This window comes from Tachyglossus aculeatus, chromosome 5 (assembly GCF_015852505.1).
Source record: "Tachyglossus aculeatus isolate mTacAcu1 chromosome 5, mTacAcu1.pri, whole genome shotgun sequence".
Lineage (NCBI taxonomy): Eukaryota > Metazoa > Chordata > Mammalia > Monotremata > Tachyglossidae > Tachyglossus > Tachyglossus aculeatus.
In genome coordinates, this window is record NC_052070.1 from 49182235 (window position 1) to 49209886 (window position 27652).

The window sequence follows — 27652 nt, forward strand, 5'->3', positions numbered from 1 at the left end:
GGAACCCCAGGGGAAGCAGGTTACAGCGAGATAATCGTCCCCTTGGAGGACCCGTGGCAAGTTAGTGTGTTCTGACTTCAACCCCGGGGGAGCGGTGATGAAACCCCGGATCCGCCTGACTGGCTGAGTTTGCTCATGGATAGGGGCGTGGGAGAGAAGGTTGCTGGGGTGTTTCTGCTGCCTGTTCATTATTATTAGGCTCTGCTGTCTTTTGGGCATTTCCACAAGACGTCTTTAGTTTTGTTTAAGAACTTTCAGGAGCAGTTGACGGCGGATGGGCCATTTTGAATCTCATCGGTTAACACAGCCGGGGGCCTCACAGGCATTAGCCGATGACTCTCCTTAGCTCCCTGGGAGGGATCGGGCAGGATTTTTATCCCCATGGGAGAATGTGCGACAGAGCTATAATCGACTCCAGAGTCCTGCCCCCCAACCCCAGCCTGACGTTGGGACCCTTAGGTCATTTGGAGATCTGTTCCTGCGTTGCTGAGGGCAAAGGCCTGGAGAGGTTGCTTTTATCCCTGGGAGATTTAGCGGTTCTTATTGGTTTTTTTAATGGCATTTGTTATGCGCTTGTTATGTCTCAAATACTGTTCTAAGCTCTGGGTTAGATACAGGTTAATTAGGTTGGACACAGTCCCTGTCCCGCGTGGGGCTCACAGTCAAAGTAGGAGGGGGAACAGAAGTGAGGCACAGAGAAGTGAAGTGACTGGCCTAAGGTCACACAGCAATCAATTGGCAGAGCCAGGCCTTCCGTCTCCCAGGCCCATGCTTTCTCCACTAGGTCCTGCTGCTTCTCTACTGGGCCGTGCTGCTTGTCCATGGAAATCATCCGCTCCATTGAAATCATCAGCCCCTGCCTGGATTAAAGAATTCCAAAATGGAAAGGGAGCCCAAGAAGTCACCAGCCCAGTCCCGTGTCCCGGGCAAGCGATCCACTCAGTCATCCGGGATAGACGGCCATCCATTCCTGTCCTAAAGCTCATCACCGACGGAGACCTCCCCCATCACCTTCCTCGGAAGTTTACTTCAGGGTCTTATCATCTGGAGAGTCAAGAACTTCTTCTTCACGCCCCGTGGATTCCTCTCCTGCAGTTAGGCACCGTAGGCTTCTCCAAAAATGAGGGTTGTCATTCCCAAGAGGGATGGCACCCGTGGCAGAGGTGTTGTAGAGCAGGTTTCACAGTTAACTGGCAGCATTGATACTCTGTGGTTAAAAAAAGTTCTAAGTGAGACTGGCTTATCTCTCCAGTGTTCTGGAGTTTGACATATCTCACTGGGTTGTTGTAAACCTTAAAGCCAGCCTTGGGAGGAAATAATCATAATAATAATGAAAATTATTATGATGTAATGATGATGAATGAATCATGAAATGAATCATTTCATTATGATGTAATGAAAAATAATGAAAATTATTATTATTAACAGCAACAATAATAATAATAATGGTATCTAAGTGCTTACTATGTTTCAAGCACTATAGTAAGCTCTGGGGTAGATACAATATAACTGGTCCAATTTGAAGGGAGAGCAGATACCCTCATTTGGCAAATGAGGGAACAGAGGCACAGAGAAGTGAAATGACTTGCCCAAGGTCTCACAGCAGACAGGTAGTGGAGCTGGCTTTAGAAGCCAGGCCCTCTGACTCTTAGCCCCATGCTCTAACCACTTGGCCACACTGCTTCTCAGGTGATGCAGTCTGCGGGATTCAGCACTGGGCTCATTGGCCCACAGATCCGGAAACTTGGACCTGATACTTAGCAATGTTGGGAAAGTGTCTTTTTCTTTAGGTCTCACTCCATCACCTGAACGACTCTACCCTTTATATCTCGGCTGCTGGGAAGAAGGGTTTGTTCTAAAAGATAAAGAAAGAAGTCCCTTTGACCGTGATTTTCAAATTTACTCTTAAAGGTCTAAAATATTATTCTTATAGTGAGTACTTGCCACGTTCAACATCGCCTGTATTAGGGCGTGCGTGAGAGTCCCCACCCTCCCCCAGTAAAATGGGCCTACACACTCACTGGGCAAATACATCCAAGCGCTTAGTACAGTGCCGTGCACCAATGAATACGATTGAATGAATGAATTCCAAGTCCCCCACCTGAATCACTTGGGAGAATTTACCCTTTAGCTCTGTTTTCCCACCTTTTCCCCCAGGGAATTCAGTGGAATGTTCCAAAGTCCTTGGGAGCAGCGGGGAATGGGGCAGCTTGCGAGCGGTGGCCACTGAGGGAATCCATCACCCCCCGACCTTCATCATCAATCGTATTTATTGAGCGCTTACTGTGTGCAGAGCACTGTACTAAGCGCTTGGGAAGTCTAAGTTGGCAACATATAGAGACAGTCCCTACCCAACAGTGGGCTCACAGTCTAAAAGACCTTGGCAGAAAGGAACCCTTTGGGATCCTGGGGGAGATGGGGGATGATTGGGGTGTGTCTAGTTTAATCAGAGCCGGATTGCTTATGGTAAACCCCGTTTTTCAAGACCAGCACTAAACTGCAAAAAAAACCTGGTGACAGTTTGGAGGCAATTCTTGGTAAAGCAGTAATAACAGTAATAATAATACTGATAATAATTGTGGTGTCTGTTATGCGCTTACTATGTGCCAAGCACCGTTCTAAGTGCTGGAGTATATTGGAGGTCATCAGGTTGGACACAGTCCATGTCCCTCATGGGGCTCACAGTCTTGATCCCCATTGTACAAATGAGGCAACGAGCACCGAGGAGTGAAGCGACTTGCCTAAGGTCACACAGCAGACTTGTGGCAGAGCTGGAATTAGAACCCATGACCCCCGACTCCAGGACTGTGCTCTTTTCACTAGGCCATGCCGCTTCTCCTTGGCGCAGTCAGTTGATGGCACCCTTGTTTTTGGTCACTATTACGAGGTTGAGGTTTCCCCTGTAATAGGAATCCTCCAGAGCACTCTGCATCCAAGGAACTGGAAGTGTGATGGCTGAGAAGCTCACTGTGGGCAGGGAACGTGTCTACCAACATGCAGCGTGGCTCAGTGGAAAGATCCCGGGCTTGGGAGTCAGAGGTCATGGGTTCAGATCCCGGCTCCGCCGCTTGTCAGCTGTGTGACTTGGGGCAAGTCACTTAACTCCTCTGTGCCTCCGTTAACTCATCTGTAAAATGGCGATTAAGACTGTGAGCCCCAGTGGGACAACCTGATCACCTTGTATCGTCCCCTGCGCTTAGAACAGTGCTTTGCACATAGTAAGTGCTTAACAAATGCCATCATTATTATTATTATTATCAGATTGTACTGTCCCAAACACGTAGCACAGGGCTCTGCACAGAGTAAGCGCTCAATAAATGTGATTGATTGATTGTCCACACAGTCCAGTGAGGCAGGGAGGGGCAGGGGGTTTTTGTTTGTTTTTTGGTGTTTGTTAAGCGCTTATTATTTGTCAAACACTGTTCTAAGTGCTGGGGTAGGTACAGGTTAATTAGGTCGGACACAGTCCCTGTCTCGCCTGGGGTTCACATTCTAAGTAGAAGGAAAACAGGAATTGAATCATCATCATCATCATCAATCGTATTTATTGAGCGCTTACTATGTGCAGAGCACTGTACTAAGCGCTTGGGAAGTACAAATTGGCAACATATAGAGACAGTCCCTACCCAGCAGTGGGCTCACAGTCTAATCCCCATTTTACAGTTGAGGAAACTGAGGCACAGAGAAGTGATTGGCCCAAGGTCACACAACAAGCAGTCGGCAGAGCCAGGATTGGAATCCAGGCCCTCTGATTCCCAGGCCTGTGCTCTTTCCACTAGGCTACGCTGCTTCTCCCATTTTACAGAAGCAGTGTGGCCTAGTGGAAAGAGCACGGGCTTTGGAGTCTAAGGTCATGGGTTCGAGTCCCAGCTCCGCCACATGTCTGCTGCGTGACCTTGGGCAAGTCACTTAACTTCTCCGAGCCTCAGTTACCTCGTCTGTTAAAATGGGGGTGAAGACTGTGAGCCCCACGTGGGACAACCCGATCACCATTATCCCCAGCGCTTAGAACAGTGCTTTGCACATAGTAAGCGCTTAATAAATGCCATCATCATCATCATCATCATTTCACAGGTGGAGAAACGGGATCACCAAGAGGTTAAGCCACTTGCCCACAAGTAATGGCAGCCTGGGACTAGGGCCCCGATTCTCCGCCCACCGTCAGTAAAGCCATGGCAGTGCTGTTTCATGTTGTCGTTGAAGTTGCACCACCTGCGAAGATATTAGAGCGTTTGCCCCCTGGCCAGTGCCGGAGCCGGAGACCACCAGCGCCTCTGACCTGGCCTTAATGCCGTCTCCTGACTCCATTTAGGACATCACCAGTCCCCCAAAGCCTCACCCAGCCTCATCATCATCATCATCATAATCAATCGTATTTATTGAGCACTTACTATGTGCAGAGCACTGTACTAAGCGCTTGGGAAGTACAAATTGGCAACATATAGAGACAGTCCCTACCCACCAGTGGGCTCACAGTCTAAAAGGGGGAGACAGAGAACAAAACCAAGCATATTAACAAAATAAAATAAATAGAATAGATATGTACAAATAAAATAAATAAATAAATAGAGTAATAAATATGTACAAACATATATACAGGTGCTGTGGGGAAGGGAAGGAGGTAAGATGGGGGGGATGGAGAGGGACGAGGGGGAGAGGAAGGAAGGGGCTCAGTCTGGGAAGGCCTCCTGGAGGAGGTGAGCTCTCAGTAGGGCCTTGAAGGGAGGAAGAGAGCGAGCTTGGCGGATGGGCAGAGGGAGGGCATTCCAGGCCCGGGGGAGGACGTGGGCCGGGGGTCGATGGCGGGACAGGCGAGAGCGAGGTACGGTGAGGAGATCAGCGGTGGAGGAGCGGAGGGTGCGGGCTGGGCTGGAGAAGGAGAGAAGGGAGGTGAGGTAGGAGGGGGCGAGGGGATGGACAGCCTGGAAGCCCAGGGTGAGGAGTTTCTGCCTGATGCGCAGACCTGGCAGCCCCCAAATTCGCCCTGCCTAACTGGCTAGTGTTCATCCAGCCCCATTTAGGAGGGATAGGTGATGGTGCTAACTAATGACAACGTGGGCCTTAAGACAAAAAAGCTGCTTGAGATTTGGTCAGCCAACCCTGATGCAGTGTTTAAAATCTTGGGTGAATTATACCAAGTGTTGAGTCCAGATGGACTAATATTAGACTGAATCCCCTTTTTCCTCTCCTCCTCCCCATCCCCCCCGCCCTACCTCCTTCCCCTCCCCACAGCACTTGTGTATTCATTCAATCGTATTTATTGAGCGCTTACTGTGTGCATAGCACTGTACTAAGCGCCTGGGAAGTACAAGTTGGCAACATATAATAATAATAATAATGGCATTTATTAAGCGCTTACTAAGTGCAAAGCACTGTTCTAAGCACTGGATATCAGACGATCAGGTTGCCCCACGTGGGGCTCACAGTCAATCCCCATTTTGCAAATGAGGTAACTGAGGCTCAGAGAAGTTAAGTGACTTACCCAAGGTCACACAGCAGACATGTGGAGGAGCTGGGATTCGAACCCATGACCTCTGACTCCAAAGCCTGGGCTCTTTCCACTGAGCCACGCTTGAACATATAGAGACAGTCCTTACCCAACAGTGGGCTCACAGTCTAGAAGTGGGCTCACAGTCTAGAATATGTTTGTACAGATTTATTACTCTATTTTACTTGTACATACTTACTGTTCTATTTATTTTGTTAATGATGTGCATCTAGCTTTACTTCTTTTTATTCTGATGACACGACACCTGTCCACATGCATTCAATCGTATTTATTGAGCGCTTACTGGGTGCAGAGCACTGTACTAAGTGCTTGGGAAGTACAAGTTGGCAACATAATGTTTTGCCACATGTTTTGTTTTGTTGTCTGTCTTCCCCTTCTAGACTGTGAGCCCGTTGTTGGGTAGGGACCGTCTCTATATGTTGCCACCTTGCACTCCCCAAGTGCTTAGTACCGTGCTGTGCACACAGTAAGCGCTCAGTAAATACGATTGAATGCATGTGGACAGGTGTCATGTCATCAGAATAAAAAGAAGTAAAGCTGGATGCACATCATTAAAATAAATAGAACAGTATGTACAAGTAAGCGCTCAATAAATACGATTGAATGAAAGAATGAATGAATCAGTGGGCTCCCCAGACAGAAGGCCCAGGGAAAGAACACCACTCAACTCTGGGGCTTATTCACGGCTCCCATCCTAAGGACTCATTTGTAAGACCAAGTGGGCTTTGGGAAAGATTAGTAAAACAATCCTTGCCGTCCTTGCGGTCCTCAAGCAAATGTTGGATTTGCTGTAGTGTTGGGTTTCCCTTCCCAGAGCTAATGTGTGGGACAGAAAGAATCCTTGGGGTACATCAGGGTACATATCTTTTGGCGGAGCCTTAGTCCCCTCCTCCACCTCTGCATCAAACAGAAACTCCTCACCAGCGACTTTAAAGCTCTCAATCACCTTGTCCACTCCTACCTCACCTCACTACTCTCCTACAACAACCCAGCCTGCACACTTTGCCCTTCTAAATGCCAACCTGTTCAGTTCAGTGTACCTCAGTCTCATCTATCTCGCCGCCAACCTCTCACCCTTGTCCTGCCTCTGGCCTGGAACGCCCTCCCTCTTCATATCCGACAGACAATAACTCTCCCCACGTTCAAAGCCGTATAAAAGGCACATCTCTGCCAAGAGGCCTTCCCTGACTAAGCCCTCCTTTCCTCTTCTCCCACTCACTCCTGAGTCACCCTGACTTGCTCCCTTTATTTATCCCCCCTCCCAGCCCCACTGCACTTATGCACATAGCTGTAATTTCATTTATTTATATTAATGTCTGCTTCCCCCTTTAGACGTTAAGCTCGTTGTGGGTATCAAGCAAAAACTCCTCACTCTGGGCTTCAAGGCTGTCCATCCCCTCGCCTCCTCCTACCTCACCTCCCTTCTCTCCTACAGCCCAGCCCGCGCCCTCCGCTCCTCTTCCTCTCACCTCCTCACTGTACCTCATTCTCACCTCTCCCGCTGTCGACCCCCGGCCCACGTCCTCCCCCTGGCCAGGAATGCCCTCCCTCCGCACATCCGCCAAGCTAGCTCTCTTCCTCCCTTCAAAGCCCTACTGAGAGCTCACCTCCTCCAGGAGGCCTTCCCAGACTGAGCCCCCTTTTTCCTCTCCTCCTCCCCACCCCCCCCCGCCAGCACCTGTGTATATGTTTGTACAGCTTTATTACTCTATTTTACTTGGACATATTTATTATTTATTTTGTTAATTATGTGCTTATAGCTTTAATTCTATTTGTTCTAATGATTTTGACACCTGTCTGCATGTTTTGTTTTGTTGTCTGTCTCCCCCTTCTAGACTGAGCCCGTTGTTGGGTAGGGACTGTCTCTCTATGTTGCCGACTCGTACTTCCCACTTCCCAAGCACTTAGTACAGTGCTCTGCACACAGTAAGTGCTCAATAAATACAATTGATTGATTGATTGATTACTACAGTGCTCTGCACACAGTAATCGCTCAATAAATACGATTGAATAAATGAATGGGTAGGAAATGTCTCTGTTACATTATACTATCCCAAACGCTTAGTGCAGTGCTCTGCATACAGTAAGAGCTCAATACATGTTTGATTAATGTGTGTGTGCACGCTTGTGTATGTTTAGAACTTATATACACATACGTATCTTGGAGTAGAAAGAATCTCTCAGTACACATACACACACACACACATATATACGTATTAAAATGGCACAGGATATAAATGAGCTTGTTTTAAAATTTTTTTTTAGGCGTATTTGTGTTTTGCTGCCCTAGGTGCAGCTGTGGAGTAGCTTGGACTCAACTATAGTATGTGGCATTCTTAATCGAGCTCAGCAACTCACTGTGTTGCCGTATTTGAGTCACAGCAAATCTTCGGGCCTTCTGTTTCTGATACTTGAGACGATTTGGTTACCAAAGGGGTAAAGTCCTTTTATGGCTATCAAGTACTGTAGAAATGTGGCACATTGGTATTAGGGTCCTTCAACAGTAGCCCAGCTCTTGGGTCTCAAAAATTTGCTTTTTGTCACAGTCATTCCATCTAATCATCGAGTCCCTACTGTGTGTAGCACCCTGTACTAAGCACTTGGGAGACTACAACAGAATCAGGAGATGCGATCCTTATCCATAAGCAATGTGCAGAGTAGCAAGAAGAAATATAGTATAAAGTTAAGTACATAAGTGCTGCTGGGGATGTGTGTTCCAGAGTGTTTAGGTGGCACGGAAGTGCTCAAATGGCAGGTGGGGAAATGAGAGATGAATCATGGAAGGCCTCCTGGAGGCAGTGGATTTCAGAAGCACTTCGAAGATGGGAGGGGAGCAATGTGTCGGATGTGAACGGGGACGGAGCTCCAGGCAGGATGCGGGTGAGAGCGAGTGGTCGGTGGCGAGAGAGATGAGAGCAAAGCTCAGTCGGTAGGAAAAGGAAGCGGGCAAACCGGGGTGTAGTGGGAGACGGGAGAGGGTAAGTAGGAGGGAGAGAGCTCATCGAGTGCCTCAAAGTCCGTGGTCGGCAGTGCTTGCTTGACGTGGAGAGGTTTTTTAAGGAGTAGGGAGACAGGCCCAGGACGATGTTCTCCAGAATAGTTTATTCCAGTTGGCTCGTTCTCCTTGGGCTCTCTCCGATTCCACCGATTAACCCAACCCCTGGTTTTCCACCTCAGAATCTCCCAGTCCTCTTCAGAGCCCCTAGGCTGCCCACTCAGGCTGTTGCTGTGGCCTTCCTGGGTCAGGCAAAGCCTGCTCTTGGGGGCTGGAGGCAGGGGGAAGGGGGCAATAAGACTATTTGTCCTGTCATTCACCCCATTGAGTCAATGATCAAATATCCCAGACAGGACTCTTTGTTTCTGATTTAGTAAAGGGAAAAAAGAAGACTTTAGCTCTAGACCTAAAAATAGATGTCGGAGCTGCTGATTGGAAACCCTCCCAATCTCTCGTATGAGAGGTCTCAATTTGTGTTACACAGAGGGGGCAGCTCACTTCTGTCTTGTTCACCAGTTATACTACTCCCCAGAGAGGCCCAATAAATTTTATAGGGAAGTTTCCTCTTTGTGCGGAAGGAGCTGAGCTCAGTGACTGGTGTGTGTGCCCAAATAATTTAGGGCTCCATGGGAATAGGTCTGCTTTTTCGGATGAAGTTTAGTTCCCCGGGCCGCAAGCTAACGTACAGGAGCTTTTTTGATCTTGGCCGACTCGGCCGTCACTCGGGCACTGCCGGGCAGTGCGGCTTCTGACCCCAGCCCGATCGGATTTGAAGCAGAAGCTGCCCCCAGCCAGCTTGTAACTCTCTGCGGAGATCTTCTCGGGACCCGTGATGGGGCTTGCTGGGGTTTTATTCTTTGTGTCCTCTTTGTGCCCCTCAATCCACCCCTCGCTCTGCCTCTCCGGGAGAGAAAGAATTTCTTGCAAATGGAGAACTCCCTCCCTGCAGTTAGGTGTGACCTCTCCTCTGACTAGCCGTCCGGTGTAACAATCCTTTCAGGCGCCTCGGTCTTGGAACTGGAAGTGAAATACATTTTGCCCTGGCTTATAACGCCGTGATTTATGCCGGGAGACTAGGCTGGGCAGTGTCCCAATGTCCTTTTGTCTTTGTGTTGATTTTTCTCCCACATTCAATGTATTTAAGGGATATATTGTCTTTCTGGTTCACTGGGATCGGGAGGGGATCGGGACAAGTTTTAATGGGAAGTCCCCCGGCACTCTGTGTTTTGAGATGAGAATTATACCCTGAGTTAACTATTTTTCTTTTCCTTTTTTTTTTTAACCTCTCAGTGGTATGTGGTTGGGTTTGAAATTACGTTTCCCTGATTGTCTTTTGAGAAGGGTACCGGGAGGACATCCGGTTTCATAGCCTGTTCCCAGGTCGCCAACTTTTTCTTCCGAGGCCCTGACTCTCCTCTCTTGAGAAGGGGAAAGGCGATGGACTCGATGTGGGACTTTTGTCTTTGATTCTCTCAGCCTGAGAAAAACCCCCCACCAAACACCCTCTTCCCTACCAAATATACCATTTCCATTGGGATAGACCCCTCCACCCCCAAAAAAACAAAACCAAAAAAAACTTAGCCTGAGAATATTTAATCAGCAGAAGAGAGGAAGAATTTGGCCTGTTTGTTTAGCATCTTCACCAAGAGAGTAAGGCAGGTTAAGGGGTGGGAGACTGGGTTGGGGGAGAAGGCCCCATAAACAAGGTGATATATAATATTTTTTTTGGTTCTCCTTTTAAATAAATACCGATCAGCTTTATGTTCAGAGACAATAGGAGCCGTTGGCTTAAATTTGCAGTTTACTGTATTTATGGCTGTAATATCAAGGTGCTGCCGTCGTAATTTCATGCCCCAATGAGAAGAGCAAGGTCGAAGCAAATGCTTCCATCGGCATCTGCTAACACACTAACTCATAAACAAGGCCCGGCTGGATCAGGTGGCACGGAATAATACAGGCTAATGAAATACAGCACAGCTTTCCATTACTGTTAGTTTTTACAGTGTCGTCATTACGTGTAATTTATGTTTAAAAAATTCAATTTTATACAAGGCACTGGGAAATAGGGGTCTACAGGTCATCCGACGACTTTTAAAGGCTCTGAGAGTCCTTATTGCACTCCACTGTTCCAACAAAATGTTAATAATAAAATAAAATCAAATTTACTTTCACCCCCCTCTTCTCTCCTGAACTTCCCCCCCACCAAACTCTCCTGGTGGGGTGTATTTGTCTTTTGATATTTTTGAGTATTTTTGTCCTGGAGATTGTTGCTTTTTCTCCTAGACAGGTAGGTAGGTAGGGGTGTATGTGTGTGTTTGTATGTATGTGAAGTTGGAATGGTCTTGGGAGTGGTGACCCCAACGGGGTCTCCCCGAGGCCCGGGTCGATCACCTGGGTCTTGAGGAACCTAGGGTGAGAAGGAGAAACATTCCCACTCTCCATCCTCAATTCCCAACTGTTACTCTCTGACATTGGCCTTGCGCCCCGGCCCTCCCCCCACATTTAGACTCTTCATTTTTATAATAAACTCAGGCTGGGCAGGGAACCCGCCACTCGGCTGCTTTTCAAGTCATTTATTCTTAACCCTTTCCTCCGTAGCTTCTTGGCCCAAGGAGATGGACCAGTTTCTACTGTGGGCTTTTCACCTCGCCTATCGGTCCCGGGGACCTAGGGGTACCGCTTTCCCTGGGGCAGCTGGCGGTGCTTGAGCCGGGGGCGGGGGTCCCGGGGATTCCCCATCAGGGGTCAGGGTCGCAGGGAACTGACCATGTTCCGGGCCAGCGGGGCCACGGGGAGCAGGCGGTCCGTCCGGGGCAGCCGACCCAGCTCTGCCCACGCCCGTGGGAAAAGAGCCTGAAGGCATCACACTGGCAGCCCGGCCGTTGAAACTCACAAAGTCAACCAGTTTAGTTTTGTTTGCTTTTTAACAGAAACCTGTAGAAAAAACAAAACAAGACTATTTATCTTGGGTAAAAAAAACAACACAAAAAAACGCAGGTGTGGTGACAGCCCTGGGGCCATTCTTTCAGACACTGCAGCAATAAAGCCAGCGCTGGAAACCGAAAACCGATTCAGCTCAACTTTTCCCTGTTTTATTATTCCTCGGGGTCGGTGGGGAGGCGTGGGCGGGATAAAATTGTCTAAACCTTAGGACACTCCTGGAGGGGGCGGGAAGGGGACAGAGGCCCGAAGCAAACTTGCGGAAAGTGAATCCCAGGGGATTTGGCCAAGGCAACTTTTCCCATATGGAGATGTCCATGCTCCACTTTCTGAGCCCTCTGCAAACCAACAGGAGTCTTCTGATTTTACAGGGGAGGAAACTGAGGTTCAGGGCCGGCGGAATGCCCTGCCCCAAGTCACCGCATGTCGGGGAGCAGAGCCGGGAACCGTTCGCCGGGGTCCTGACTCTCAACCCGGCCCTAACTCTCTCCACCCCGCTCCTTCCCTCCATCCCTCCTTGAGGAAAGTGGGCAAGATAAGCCAGTGGGTCTTTTCCAGCTTTCACTTCTATTGATTCTGTGTGTTAATCATCAGTGTTACAGCCTTTGGAGGCTGGTGGCTCCTGGAAATTGTCAAGTGGCGGCAGTGAAGTTCCCGAAAGAGCATCTGAATGCAAAACACCGTTGGTGTAATATAATGCAAATTGACACCCTAACCTAAAAGAACATTTTAGGCTTTATGAAAATTATGACTAATTCTTCCAAAGCAAGAAGAATTGGAGTTGGGGGAGGGAAGGGTGGTGGAGGAGGAGGAGGAGGAGGTTAGCATGCTTTAGGATTATGAAGCTGGTTTGCCCCCGTCTCTCTATTCAGCTCAGTCCTTGCTCAGTCCCCTCTGCGGTTAGATTATTCCTTGCAGATAGCAATCAACTGGAAGGAAGTGTGTGTGTCTAATTTGCATGAGATTATTTAAAACAAAAAAAAAGGTCTGCATTAGTCAGGGTGATGGTAAACAACGCAGAGATGCCTTTTATAATATAGCCGTGCCTCAGCTTTCAAAGCCAAATATAATTCACTTACAATTGGCAGTTTCCTTTATTGTTCCTTTTAACCTTTTGGATTCAGCGTGGTCCTAACCTCGCTCTGTCTCCGGAAGATCTCCACTGTTGGTCTTTCAGTCAGGGCAGAAGGCGGTTTGGGGAGTGGGGACTTTGGTGTTGGATAGCGGTTGCTGCATCCCTTCCTCAGTTCTGTTCCCAAAGGCAGGAAATCCAAGGCACCGAGCGCCCACATTATGACATTGCCATCAGCAGAAGGAGATACCAATCCAGTTGAGATACATTTCGGAGGCCTTGGTGTGTTTTCCAGTGGGCTCAGGGAGAGAGGAAAGCCAAGGAAAGCAGCATGGCCCAGTGGAACTACTACTAATAAAAATAATAATAATGATAAGTGTGGTATTTGTTAAACATTTACTGCGTGGCAGGCACTGTACTGAGCGCTGGGGTGGATATAAGCAAATTGGGTTTGGACACGGTCCCTGTCCCACGTGGGGCCCACAGTCTCAGTCCCCATTTTACAGGTGAGGGAACTGAGACATAGAGAAGTGAAGGGACGTGCCGAAAGTGCCCGGGCCTGGGACTCAGAGGACCTGGGTTCTAATCCCAGCACCACCACTTGCCTGCTGTATGACCTCGGGCAAGTCACTTCACTTCTCTGGGCCTCAGTTTCCTCAACTGTAAAGCGGAGATTCAATACCCAGCCTCCCTACTATTTAGACCCTGAGCCCCATGTGGGACAAGGCACCGTGTCCGACCTGATTAACTGGTATCTACCCCAGCGCTTAGAACAGTCCATGCAATATAGTAAACACTTAACCAATACCATTTAAAAAAAAATAAATTAAAGGGAATGGGGAGACCAAGCCGAAAGGAGTGGCCAGTTGGATTTCGGGTCTGGAGAGAGCCCGGAGTCTGGACAACGCCATCCTTTCTTTACTTGCCCGGTCTCCCTCTGAGCAGTTTCTGTGGCCGCCAAGACCACTGGCTCTGAGTGGGTTCTAGGGAGCCCCAAACTAGCCCACCTGAGCTTTGCCCTGGATGGGGTCTCCAAGCATTTCCAGAAGAAAGGGAAGCCGAATCACTCCTGACATGGGCCTGTGCGATTCCACTCTGTCCGGTTAAGATTTAACGTTCACGGGTTAATCTGTGTCCTTGCTGCCTGTTCTCTGGTAACAGAAAGGTCCAAGAAGGGCAAATTTTGCTTTCAAGAGAAAAACTTGGTGTTCATTTTAGCCCAAACGAAATTGAACTCCTGGCTCCGTGGGCAAGCCAGGGGAGATGGGTGTTTGGAGCTGAACAGATTGGGATACTAAATGCTTGGGAGGGTACTGTACAACAGAGTTGGTTGACATGTTCCCTGTGCATAAGAAGCTTACAGTCTAGAATCTTCTTCCTTGTTTTCCACAACTATCTCTCAATTTATCCCTGTCACTCATGGGGTTTACACCTTCTCCCATATTTCAGGATAGCAAAAGAGTTATTGGGCAGAAATTTTGGAAGCATGCACTGTGATTCCTGATAACTGACTAAATTTCTTGCAGCTTTAGATTAGATGAAAGTGTATACATGTATATATGTTTGTACATATTTATTACTCTATTTTACTTGTACATATTTATTCTATTTATTTTATTTTGTTAATATGTTCTGTTTTGTTGTCTGTCTCCCCCTTCTAGACTGTGAGCCCGCTGTTGGGTAGGGACCGTCTCTATATGTTGCCAACTTGTACTTCCCAAGCGCTTAGTACAGTGCGCTGCATACAGTAAGCACTCAATAAATGCGATTGAATGAGTGAAAACCAAGCCGTAAGGTCCCTAAGATACAGGAGTGGGTAAGGAACTGCTGACGGATGCCCTTTATGCCTCAACCTCGCTCGCAAGGATCGCCGGAACAATGCAAGGAATGCGCTTTAGTAGTTAAACGATCTTTCAGGCGAAGGCCAAGGCCAGAGGGCAAAGCGACGAAGAGCGTGTCCTGTCCCTTTAACGGGCTCTGGCTCTCCTGGCCCGCACACGTCTGTAACTTACTGTATATTTCCCCAGCGTTAACATTATCATACTTGTTTATATTTGAAAGAGCCAAAAGGGAAAATGAGAATGCAACTGAATGCTCCTTTTGGGAAAATTATCCTCATTTGCAGCCAGCGGCTGACAAGGCACACGAACCGCCAGGTTTATAAAATTCCTCAGTGTGCCAGTGACCAGCAGCCTGTGCTGAGGTCTGCAAGTGTCGCCTGTTCCTCTAATGACCGATCGGGACCCGGTTAGAACGGTTTCTTTCTCGCCGGGCCTTTGAAGGTCCAGCCTGCCTTTGGGAGAACGGATCCCGAGAGATGTGGTCAGCTTTGGTGACAGCGGGGGAGGGTGATCCGTCCACCCATCTTTACTGGGATGTCAATCTGCCTATTTCTGTTCCCAGCCGGAGATGGTTTGGTCCTGTCTGGGAGAAATGGGGTCACACTGTGGCAGGATTGGGGTGGGAGGGAGGGAAGGGGTTGAGAATCCTTGCCTGTCAAGCCCTCAAATGCCCCGATACAGCCATCGGGTTCTGAGGACACTTCAGGTGCCTCAGTTCCCTCATCTGGAAAACGGGGATGAAGACCGTGAACCCCACGTGGGACAACCTGATTACCTTGTATCTACCCCAGCGCTTAGAACAGTGCTTGGCACATTGTAAGCGCTTAGCAAATACCATCGTCATTATTATTATGAGGGTCAGCACCCCTCATGGACTAAGCGCAGATGGGCAACCGGATCTCTCTGGAGAGAACGGGGAGAGGGGGAGGGTCTCTGAAAGGGGCCCAGGGCCGTTCCGCCTAGCCTAAGCAATCCCCCTTGACCAACGGCAGCCGGGCACGGAAAGTTTGGAGGCCTGGTCCACGGCCCCCGCCCCCGCCAATATGGTGCCGGGCAGGGGAGTGCTTTAAAGCACTAATATGCTCCATCTATTAGCCCCTGGGCTCGGAGTATGAGGCACCATGCTTTTGAAGATGCTGATCCTCAGAACCTCCGTGTACTTCATCTACCCCTAGGGGCAAATATACCATGCTGTGGGCCTCTAATGGAGCCAGAATGCAGAGCTGCAGACCAGATGTGGAAAAGCTCTCCGCTCCAGTCTAAAAGCTCTACGCCGCGGCCGGACTGGATATGGGGATTCCGGGAACGGTGTGGGCTGACCGGGGCCGGCTCTCTCGCAGGCCGGCCCGCAGCCCGCATTTCCAGCCGGTGACTGCCCCGAGATCTGGCCAAGCACTTTCGTGCCCCCAAAAGTACTCTCCGGCTCTGTCTTGCCTCCTGCAAAAAACTCCGTGCTAGCCCCGCTTTCAAGGGCCGGCCGTGTCCATCCCGTCCTCGCCTTATTCCGGGTCCCCTCCTTAAATCATGCCATTCGGCCCATGCGGAACGGATTCCAGCTGCGTTGCAGCCCATCCCAGATGTTGGTCTTCGTAAGTTGTTCAGCTGCTTTTTATTTTTCATGGGCGGCAAATCCCCTCCACTTGCTGTAGCCACTGCAGATGGCACCCTGATATTTCCCAGCGCCCAATATGCAGGGTGGCTGGGGTGTTATCAAAAAAAAAAAGAAGAAGAAGAAGAAGAAAAAGAAGAAGAAGATAGAGTCTAGCCAAAGGCGATATAGTCAGTCTGTGATAGGCTGGAGCAATAATCATCCCAAAGTTTGGGCCTGGCCTTGTTTTGATCTGTTTTGTTGTTTTATTTTCTTCTTCACACTCTATATCCCATTCATACTAATCACAGTCAGTCCTGATTTTTCTTTTTATTTCTGCATTTGTCATAAAATAAAGCAAATTATTCCCGTCTTCGGAAACGATCTAGACTAATTAGTCGTCTCACCCAATAATTAGTTTTTTGTTTCCCTGTCTGTTTTCATGCATTATTGTTGGTTTTTTCCCCTCTTTTTTTAACACCATTACAGATTAAAATGAGCCACATTTGCAGTTGATGGTATCTGTTTTCGGGGGAAGAATGGAGAATTGCAGTACGGAGCGACTTCAGAAGCAGCAATAAACTCAAGGATAAATTAAGGAAATTGAATGAGCCACATTTGGAAGCAGCGTCGAGGCTAATATTCTGTCGCTTAAGGTTAAATTGCAGCCGCGAGAGGTTCCAGAGAATCTGAAATCGGGGAGGCGAAGTCCCCGGAGTCGGCGCGGAAGGCCTTTGGTGGCTGAAGGGATCTGGCCTCGCCAAAGATCTCCTTAGAGCCCAGCAGTGTGGGGAAAGGGGCTAACCCACTCTCTTCTCTGTTCTCGCAGGACTGACAGATGAAGAGATTGACCTGGCGTTCCAGCAGTCGGGCACTGCCACCGATGAGTCCCCGGCCCCGTCCTCTCAGATGGGGCCCGGGCCGGGCCCTCTCCTCCTGCCTCAGTCGTACAGTAAGTCCCGCGGGCCCAGCCCCTGGCCTGGGCCCGCCTGGCCTCCGTGGCCCAGGAGCGGTTTTCTCCTCCTCTTCCCTCCTCCTTTCTCCCTTCCGAGAACTCCTCACCCCGCGTGGTATGGGCTGATCGGAGCGGACTTGGGAGAAGGTGGGAGCCCTCCATGGCCGACCCTGAGCAGCAGACGCCACAGCCGTCCTCCTTCCATACGCACGCGGAACTAGGTTGCGGCGGATTGGGGTTAAACCAGGCTTCATTCTGGGCTTTCCATTAACACTGAATAACCGTTGAAGGAAGTGACCCCTTCACTTGCCCATCCTGTTGCTCCCGTTTCCAGATGATCCCTTGACTGAGTCTCCCCCGATCCTCACTGATGTTTTTGAGAAACAAGGGTCTTAGTAGACCTGGCGGGTTTTTCCTTCTCTTCCAAAACCCTCACTGTGCTATCTTTATAAAGATCCATTTAGCCCTCTTAAAAGAGCAGTAGAATCATCTAGGGGTCTTTATTTTGACTTTATACTTCTCGAGCCGACCGTGCCACAGGTCTTCGTACAGGGGAGTTTGTTTTGAGATTTCAGAAGTGGGCGGCATTCTTCATTGAGCGCTGCTTTTAATTATGTGGAGAAGGTAATCACGCGATGTGATTGATGGTGCTCTAGAAATTAGATTATTGGATTATCTCAGGTGGAGGTGTATCTATGTACTCCTCCCAATTTGGGCTCATAGCCCACTCTCATATGGGCAGGAGGCTGTCCCTAGGGAATATGGGATAGAGTGCACACGTTTTTCCAAGAATTTAGCTCTGCCGACTGACTCCTTTTAGAATGTCTGTCCTGCATTGTCTTCATCCGCTTTGTGGATTTAGACTGTTTTTGTTGGAAAACAAAAAAATTTGGAAGAGTCTTAAGAGCTCAGATTGTGAAGGAAACATTTCCAAACAGCAGTGGCCCGTATGGACATCGCCAGGCGGAAATGATGAGAAACTCTCTCCCATCCCGGACTTCCCTGGTTCTGAGCGTGGGATGCCCATTCTGTCCCTGATACCAGAGGAGCAAGAGCATCTGAGGGCACCGAAGGGGTATTCTGAAGGAATCACAGAGATGTGAGCCTCATGGTGGCAGCAAGCTGGGACTATATGAATGGGGCAAGGTGCCTTCTTCCTCCTCCTATTCCTGTCTCCCGACACCCTGTGCACATCTCCTGCCCTCTCTCCTCCTTCCCCGACACCATTGATTTCTGTGGGTATGCCAAGAGGAGAGAAACTTTTCTCTTGGCAGAAGGACTGGTGTAAGGCATGGATCTGGTGGGGTCGATTGTGGGAAACACAGTTGATCGGAGGATGGCAACATTTGAGAAACTCTGTTTTCGGATGTGCTCGTTCTATTCTCAGCTGCCCCAGAGAAGAAACTGAGCGGCTCCCGATTCCACCCCCAGGAGGGACCACGTGAAGGGAACTGGTCCACCCGCCTCCCTCAGCCCCTGACTCTCACTGGGTGTGGGCCAGACCCCATTTTACTCCCTTTCTGCTTGCCAAGCTTTCATTGATCCTCTCCGAGGGTGAGGTGAGAATCCCGGGCTCGTCTACCTTGCAAAGCATCCCTACCGCCATCCCACAGAGCCACACGTGCTAGCTCTCAGCCAAAAAGAAGTGGGCTAAGACTGGGCTAGCTCTTCATGAAGGCTGTTGGAGGGTCAAGAACTGTAGTTCGGTAGTGATTCATTTCCCGGGGCCTCTCTCCCTCCCTCTGTTTCTCCCTCTTTCTCAGCTGGCATCCGTTCAAATCCCAGCGTCGGTTTGGGGCCGCCTGCCCTACTTCTCGTTGTTGTGTTTTCCCCAAAGGCTAAGACCTCTGCTCCCTCAGCGGAGCCCACCGGCCCTTTAACGGGACTTGTTCTGGACAGACAGTGGCAGCTGTGTTGTAGGATTCTTCAGCACCGCACATCTGTTCGCTTCCAGCTGTTTCCTTACGTGACTTACTACAGAACAGGTCTCCAAAACTCCGTGGGCACACCCCGCTCAGAACACATTGTCTTGTTTTGCCAGAGTTGGGCCCAAACTGTAAAAGCTTTTTAGGTGCGAAAGACTGGAAGAATTTTCCTCAGCAGTCGCTCTAAAGAAGAGGGAGGGGAGACTCAATCCAATCACTTAAATATCTCCCCGTGCCCAGATGTCTTTGAGCAAAAGCCTGAGCACTTTCACATAATGGTTTGTTTGGGTTTGTTTTTTTAATTTTATTTCGTTTTTTTTAACCGTCTCAGCCCTAAAAATAGAATGCATCTCCACCAAGTCACAATCCTTCTCTGATTGGCTTTGGAGCAGAAATGATAGTACTATTAATTTTAAGTGCCTTAAAATTTCCATCGTCACCGTTTAGTTTCGCTTCTCTTGTACCGTTACGTTCCTCCTCTCAGCTTCATGGGGGTGATTCTGTCTCTCCACTTCTGTACTTTTGCCAAGAGTGTCAAAACTGCTCCAAAAAAAAAAACCCGCTTGATTTTGATTAATATAGAGAAACAAGACTTTGCCTGACTGATAATAAAACTGATAAATGACATTTGAATTACTTGTAGCGGTAATTTATTACATAAAATATCTTTTATTTGACATGCGATTAGTTGCTGGAAGCATCACTCAATCTGACTAGTTTAAACATGCTCTAAAATGAACCCCAGTAAAAACCAGGGCTGTCTGCTGCTGGCGTTATGAAATATACTAATCCTGGAGTGAGGGAAAAATCTGACTTTAAATATTTAAATGATTAATTGGGTTTATATATTTTTTCTTACCTTTCGAACCCCCGTAATTACGAGCAAACTCAGGGGAGTTTCTGAACTAGGTGTGCAATCTGCATGCTTATCACTGAGGCATTGTCTGTGTCCCCTAGGAGGTATTTACGGCCTTCATTCATGTGTGTTCATGCCAGTTTTCCATCTAGGGAAAGACAGGTCCCAGTTCCTGCCACCTAGATGCCCTGAGGTCCTTGTCTTCCCTCCTCTGGCCTTTTTGAGGACAGGAAACGGATGAGAAGTGGAAGAGCAACAGACAAGTGAGAGACTGCATCATCAGGGTGTAGTAATAATGATAGTAATTTTGGTATTGGTTAATCGCTTACGACGTGCCGGACACTGTACTAAGTGCTGGGGTAGATACAAGCAAATCGGATTGGAAACAGTCCCGGTCCCAGGTGGGGCTCACGGTCTTAATCCCCATTTTCCAGACGAGGTAACGGAGGCACGGAGAAGTGAAGTGACTTGCCCAAGGTCACGTAGCAGACAGGTAGCGGAGCCGGTATTAGAACCCGTGACTTGCGGACTCCCGAGCCCATGCTTTATCCGCTGCGCCGTGCTGCTTCCGTAATGGGCCAAACACTGTCTGAGTCACAAGGAGGGGATTCCTTGGTTACAGGAGGTAGGAATCCTGACCCATGAGGGTCACAGTGGGAAATGTGGATTTGAAGGATTTGAGAACTTGGGGAGCTCGGTGAGTATTTTTTTTTTTTAGCCCGTTTGCCAGATTAACTTGGGCCCTCTTGCAGTCTGGTCTTGGGGCCGTTACGTGTCTTCTAGGAGACAGTCTGTGAAGTGGGAATCTAATAACTCACTCAAGGGAGTTAGGGAGACGAGTTAGTGACATTGGCAAGACATTCTGAGTTGTGCGATCAGTGATCCTTACAAAGGAGAAGTCAACACCCCCTTTCCATCGCAGCTTCCTGGAGGACCCACGCCCTTCACGAAGCCTTCCCTGAAAGCCAAGTGACAGATGAAGCCCACGGGCATGTGCTGCTTAAAGTCTCTCCATCATCCCCTCTACTGCTGCTTCCTCCTCCTTCAGTTTCTCTGCTGTTTTTCCACTGGTTCTCTACCAGTGCCTCTGACTCTATCCCCTCTCGCTTCCTAAAGACACTCGCTCCTCTCCTCTCCTCCCCCACTACCGTTTTCAACCTGCTGTTCATTCATTTATTCAGTCGTATTTATCGGGCGCTTACTGGGTGCAGAGCACTGTACTATCCGCTCGGAAAGTACAATTCAGCAACAAAGAGGGACAGTCGTTGCCCACAGCGGGCTCAGTTTAGCAGTGGGACAGACAGACATCAAAACAAGTAAACGTGCATCAATCGCATCAATATAAATAAATAGAATTATAGATATATGCACCTCATTAATAAAAAATAAATGGAATTATAAACACGTACATATATGCACACAAGTGGGGCGGGGACGGGGATGGAGCAGAGGGAGCGAGTTGGGGTGATGGGGGGGGAACAGAGGAAAAGGGGGCTTAGTCCAGGAAGGCTTCCTGGAGGAGGTGAGCGTTCAGCAGGGTAGTGAGCAGGGAGCGAGTCACTTCTATGTTCTGTACTTTCTAGGCACCTAGTACAGGGATGATGATGATGATGGTACTTATTAAGCGCTTACTGTATGGCAGGCACTGTTCTAAGCGCCGGGGTAGATACAAGCTAATCAGGTTAGACACAGTCCCTATCCCACATGGGGCTTACAGTCTTAATCGTCATTTTTCAGATGAGATAACTGAGGCACAGAGAAGTGAAGTGTCTTGCCCAACGTCACACAGCACACAGTGGCGGAGCTCGGACCAGAGCCCAGGCCCTTCTGACTCTCAAGCCCGTGCTCTGTCCACTAGACCAAGCTGCTTCGGTCGTTCAATAAATATTACTCCTCCGTCTATCAGTAGCATTTATTCGGCTCCTACTGTGTGTAAAGTCCTGTGCTAAGTGTTTAGCACAAGGTATCGTGGCCTGGAAGCAGCTTGGCCTAGTGGAAAGAGCATGGACTTGGGAGTCAGGTTTCTATTCCAGTTCTACCACAGGCCTGCTGTGAGACCTTGGGCAAGTCATTTCACTTCTCTGAGCCTTAGTTTCCTCATAGATCAAGTTGGGATGTAATACCTATTCTCCCTCCTACTTAGACTGTGAGCTCCATGTGGAGCAAGGAGTGTTTCTCACCCAATTATCTACTCCTTGTATCTATCCCAATCAATCATTCGTATTTATTGAGTGCTTACTGTGTGCAGAGCATTGTTCTAAGCACTTGGGAGAATACAGTACAGCAGAGTTGGTAGACGTGTTCCCTGCCCACAAGGAGCTTGCAGTCTAGAAGGGGAGACAGAATTAATATAAATAAATCAATTATGGATATGTACGTAAGTGTTGTGGGGTTGGGTGAATAAAGGGTACTTCATTTATTCAATCGTATTTATTGAGCGCTTACTGTACTAAGCGCTTGGGAAGTACCAGTCGGCAACATATAGAGACGGTCCCTACCCAACAACGGGCTCACAGTCTAGAAATCTCAGGGTACGAATCTAAGTGCAAGGGTGATGCAGAAGGGAGAAGGGAGTAGAGGAAATGAGAGTTTAAGCGGGGAAGGCCTCTTGGAGATGTAATTTTAATGAGGCTTTGAAGGTGGGGAGAGTGATGGTCTGTCGGATATGAAGGGGGAGGGAGTTCCAAGCCAGTGGCAGGATGTGGGTGAGGAGTGAGCGGCAAAATAGAGGAGACCGAGGTACGTTTGCATTAGAGGAATGAAGCGAGCTTGTTGGGTTGGAGTAGGAAATAGGCGAGGTAAGATAGGAAGGGGGCAAGGTGATTTAGTGCTTTAAAGCCAATGGTAAGGGGTTTCTGTTGGATGCAGAGGTGGATGGGCAACCACCGGAGCTTCTTGAGGAATGGGAAAGCAAGGCCTTAATGGTTTTGTAGAGAAAGGATCCGGGCAGCAGAGTGGAGCAGGGAGAGGCAGGGAGGTCAGCAAGGAGGCTGATGCAGTGATCAGGGCCGGATAGGATAAGTGCTTGGATTAGCGTGATCCAAGCGGAGACGGGAGGGTGGATTTTAACGATCTTGTGAAGGTTGAACCCGCAGGATTTGGTGACGGATTGAATGTGTGGGTTGAACGAGAGAGATGAGTTGAGGATAATGCCAAGATTATGGGCTTGTGAGACGGGGAGGATGGAGGGGCTCTTCACAGTGATGGGAAAAGGCAGGGGGAGGACATGATCTGGGTGGGAAGGCGAGCACTCAGTTAAGTGCTTAGTACATAGGAAGCACTTAACAAATGCCACAATGATTGTTATTAAAATAAAGTTGGAACAGACAATCAATCATTTAATGGTATTTATTGAGTGTTTACTGTGTACAGAGCACTGTACTAAGCGCCACTGTCCACTCTCCCCACTCTCAAGGAGCTTGCAATCTAATGAGGGAGACAGACATAAAATTAATTACAAATAGGAGGAAGAAGAGAGTCGCTGCTCTCCTACTGCTGTGTGCCAAGCACTGTACTAAGCGCTGGGGGAGATACAAGCAAATCGATTGGATGCAGTCCTTGTCCCACAGGGGCTCATACTCTTAATGCCCCATTTTACAGATGAGGAAACTGAGGCCCAGAAATTGAGTGACTTGCCCAGTGTCACATAGCAGACATGTGGCAGAATGGAATTAGAACCCAGGTCCTTCTGACTCTCAGCCCCATGCTCTATCCACTAAGCCATGTTACCTCTTTGTACATATGTACATATCTAAAATTTATTTGTATTACTGTATGTTTGCCCCTCCAGACTGGAAACTCACTGTGGGCAGGGAATGTGTCTAGCAACTCGGTTATATTGTTATGTTGTACTCTCCTAAGTGCTTAGTACAGTGCTCTGCACACAGTAAGTGCTCAATAAATGCAATTGATTGATTGATAGAAGAGTACTCCTACTCAGCCTGTGAGCTCCATGTAGGACATGGCTTGTATCTGGCCTGATCAACTCGAATCTTCCCCAGTGCTCAGAATAGTATATAACTCACAGTAAGCGCTTAACAAATACCATCAAAAAAGAGAATAGGTGAATGAGTAAATGCTTAATAATTAGCACTCTCTACCAATGAATACTCAATCCAAAATGCAGTTTGCTTTTTGTATTGTGCAAAAATTGATCTGCAACAGTGTTGGTTGTCTACGGAATGAAAATCTGTATTTTAATCATTGGTGTTCACACTGAGAGTGTGTCCCTGAAAGCATCTGTCTCTGTTTCTGTTCGTTTTATATCGTAAGTTCCTAGTGGGCAGTGACTATGCCTGTCTGAATAATGCTTGGCTCAGTGCATGCATCCTTGGGGATAGGGCCAGCTCAATGCATTTTGTTGCATTGGACAAAAATAGCGGCGCAACGCAGACTGTGAGCCCCTTGTGGGTCAAGGTTTGTGTCCAACCGGATCATCTATCGGGTTTCTACCCCACTGCTTGGTACAGTGCTTGGCACATAGTAAGTGTTTTGCAATTACCATACTATTCATTACAACAAGCACTTCTACTAATCATAACAAGCAGTTGAATTATGAGGTGAGAAGTGGAAATGGGAAAGAGGAAAGTGGCGGCCTAGCTAAATAGCGCCCGAAGCAGTCGGCTGAAATGGTAGAGTCGAACCTGTTTGAGGATAAGGGCAAGAAGTCCCAGGAAAGCATATGGGGAAGGAAAAAAACACAGCTCAAGGGTATCCTGGTCTTCCTGGTTCCCGGTTCATGCTCTTAAAAAGTGGAGTGGATAAGAATATTGGGCAGCGTAAAAGGCGGAAAGCCAGAGTAGTCCCAGGAGACTCAATCAATTAATCAGTGGTATTTATTCAGCACTTACTGTTTGCAGAGCACTGTACTAAGCTCTTGGGAGAGTACAGTATAACAGTGCTTGACACATCATAAGCGCTTAACAAATACCGTAATTATTGTTATTATTACTAGAACCATTAGGGGTGATGGTTTTGGTAGCGTGCATGCTGCTAATAGGATTCTGAGCCTCTTTCCTGGGTCCCATGGAAAAGTTCAGCTGTCCGTGGTCAGTAGTTCCTTCCAGTTATTGAAAGGGTCAGGAGGAAGGATGTCCTCCAGGCATTGCAGGGTGGTTGGTTCCTTAGAAAGGGCTTCAAAGAAAGGTAGGACGGCGAGAGAGCCTATCTGCCGGTTTCCTTCAGCACCATGGGGAAGGCCTTTAACTCTTCTTCCCTTTGGCTTCCAGTCTGAGGATCGAAACAGGAATCTGCCTGGAAAGACGAAGGCCGGGAGATGTGATTGAATTTTACAAAAGCGCGAAGCGGGTGGACGGGATGAACGTGGAATTGTTGCTCGTCGAAACCCCCGCCTGGGACGAGTGGGCGGTAAATGCCAAACTGGAAGCTGGAAGGCCAGAAAATGCAAGGCAAACAAAAGGAAAACCGTTTTTCATTCGGGGGGGCGTCAGTCTGTGGAGTTGGCTACCACAAGAGGTTTTGGTGTTGGCAACACGTGTCGGTAGATTCAAGGAGGGTGTGGATAAGTTCCTGAAAGAGAGGGAGACCGAAGGGGTTACAAAGAGTGACAAGTTGGGGATATTAGGCAGGAGGGAGTTGAGTGCAGTCGTCAGCCTTTCCACAAGCATCCTTTGGGGTCACTCTCAGGGAGCAGTGATTGGGTTGGATGGACCATTGGTCTGACTCAAGATAGCCCTTCTTAGGTTTTTATGTTCTTAAGTGAGAGGTACATTTATGCCCATTATATATGTATAACAGAAGCCCATGTGTTTGTATTAGAGAAGCAGAGAAGCAGCATGGCTCAGTGGAAAGAGCATGGGCTTTGGAGTCACAGGTCATGGGCTCAAATCCCGGCTCCGCCAATTGTCAGCTGCGTGACTTTGGGTAAGTCACTTCGCTTCTCTGGGCCTCAGTTCCCTCATCTGTCAAATGGGGATGAAGACTGTGAGCCCCCCGTGGGACAACCTGATCACCTTGTAACCTCCCCAGCGCTTAGAACAATGCTTTGCACATAGTAAGCGCTTAATAAATGCCATTATTATTATTATTTGTGTCTGTGCATCTGAACAGTCTGTGCAATGTACTACCAGCAGCCCTTTCCACACTAAGAAAGGTTTCAGATTGCCCTTTGGTACGTGGCTGTACATTCATAATAATTACGGTATTTGTTAAGCGCTTACTATATGCCAAGCACTGTTGTAAGCGCAGAAGTAGATACAGGGTAATCGTGTTGTCCCACGTGGGGCTCACAGTCTTAATCCCCATTTTATAGATGAGGTAACTGAGGCCCAGAAAAGTGAAGTGGTTTTCCCAAGGTCACAGAGCAGGTAAATGGCGGAGCTGGGATTAGAACACGCATCCTCTGACTCCCAAGCCCATACTCTTTCCACTCTTTCTTTAGACTGTAAGCTTGTTGTGGGCAGGGAATGCGTCTACAAACTTTGTAAATAATAATAATGATATTTGTTAAGCGCTTATTATATGACAGCAAGTGCTGGGGTGGGTACAAGCAAATCGAGTTGGACGCAGTCCCAGTCCCATGAGGGGCTCGCAGTCTCAATCCCGATTTTACAGATGTGGTAACTGAGGCCCAGAGAAGTGAAGTGACCTGCCCAAGGTCACACAGCGGCTAAGTGGCGGAGCCGGGATTAGAACCCATAACCCCTTGATCCCAGGCCCATGTTCTATCCACTACACCATGCTGCTACTTGTTATATGGTACTCTTCCAAGCACTTAGTACAGTGCGCTGCGCACAGTAAGCGCTCAATCAATATGGTGGATTGACTTGCCACGTGGGCTTTCCAATGCCTTTTTCAAAGGGCGGCATCCCCGATAGCTGCCTGCCTGGCTGGTCTGTCTGGTGCAGTTGTTTCCCAGCAGCCCGTAGTCCTGCGGCTTGGTGGGAAGGTGTCCACCGTTTACAGTGACTCCCCTTGACATCTCCATCCATACCGCTACCCTGCTCATTCAAGCTCTCATCCTATCCCGTCTGGACTACTGCATCAGCCTTCTCTCTGATCTTCCATCCTCGTGTCTCTCTCCACTTCAATCCATACTTCATGCTGCTGCCCGGATTATCTTTGTCCAGAAACACTCTGGGCATATTATTCCCCTCCTTAAAAATCTCCAGTGGCTACCAATCAATCTGCGCATCAGGCAGAAACTCCTCACCCTGGGCTTCAAGGCTGTCCATCACCTCGCCCCCTCCTACCTCACCTCCCTTCTCTCCTTCTCCAGCCCAGCCCGCACCCTCCGCTCCTCTGCCGCTAATCTCCTCACCGGGCCTCGTTCCTGCCTGTCCCACCATCGACCCCCGGCCCACGTCATCCCCCGGGCCTGGAATGCCCTCCCTCTGCCCATCCGCCCAGCTAGCTCTCTTCCTCCCTTCAAGGCCCTGCTGAGAGCTCACCTCCTCCAGAAGGCCTTCCCAGACTGAGCCCCTTCCTTCCTCTCCCCCTCGTCCCCCTCTCCATCCCCCCATCTTACCTCCTTCCCTTCCCCACAGCACCTGTATATATGTATATATGTTTGTACATATTTATTACCTTATTTATTTATTTTACTTGTACATATCTATTCTATTTATCTTATTTTGTTAGTATGTTTGGTTTTGTTCTCTGTCTCCCCCTTTTAGACTGTGAGCCCACCGTTGGGTAGGGACTGTCTCTATATGTTGCCAATTTGTCCTTCCCAAGCGCTTAGTACAGTGCTCTGCACATAGTAAGCGCTCAATAAATACGATTGATGATGATGATATAGTAACTGTGTGGCATTCCCGCTATCCTTCTGCCGTAGCCCATCACTGGCCAAGCAGAGCCGCGTCCCAGCGGGCACCAATTCCGCACGAGGAGATCAGCCGCGCTCCAGGAGCTCGATGCTGGCGATCGTGACCGGCAATTTGACATTAAATATGACTTATGTTTTATCCTATTCAAAAAGCCGAACGTCCCCTTTCTGGCAGGAGGGTGGGC

At 48.6% G+C, this 27652-nt stretch overlaps 1 protein-coding gene across 1 annotated transcript in view; it reads left to right on the forward strand.

Moving 5' to 3' along the window:
* The window catches only part of PEX14 (peroxisomal biogenesis factor 14), a 165189-nt gene that overhangs the window by 106227 nt on the left and 31310 nt on the right, over window positions 1-27652 (forward strand). Inside the window, exon 4 of the mRNA XM_038746621.1 lies at window positions 16775-16897. Coding sequence (XP_038602549.1) covers window positions 16775-16897 — 123 coding nt within the window. The remainder of the gene's footprint in view (window positions 1-16774; window positions 16898-27652) is intronic.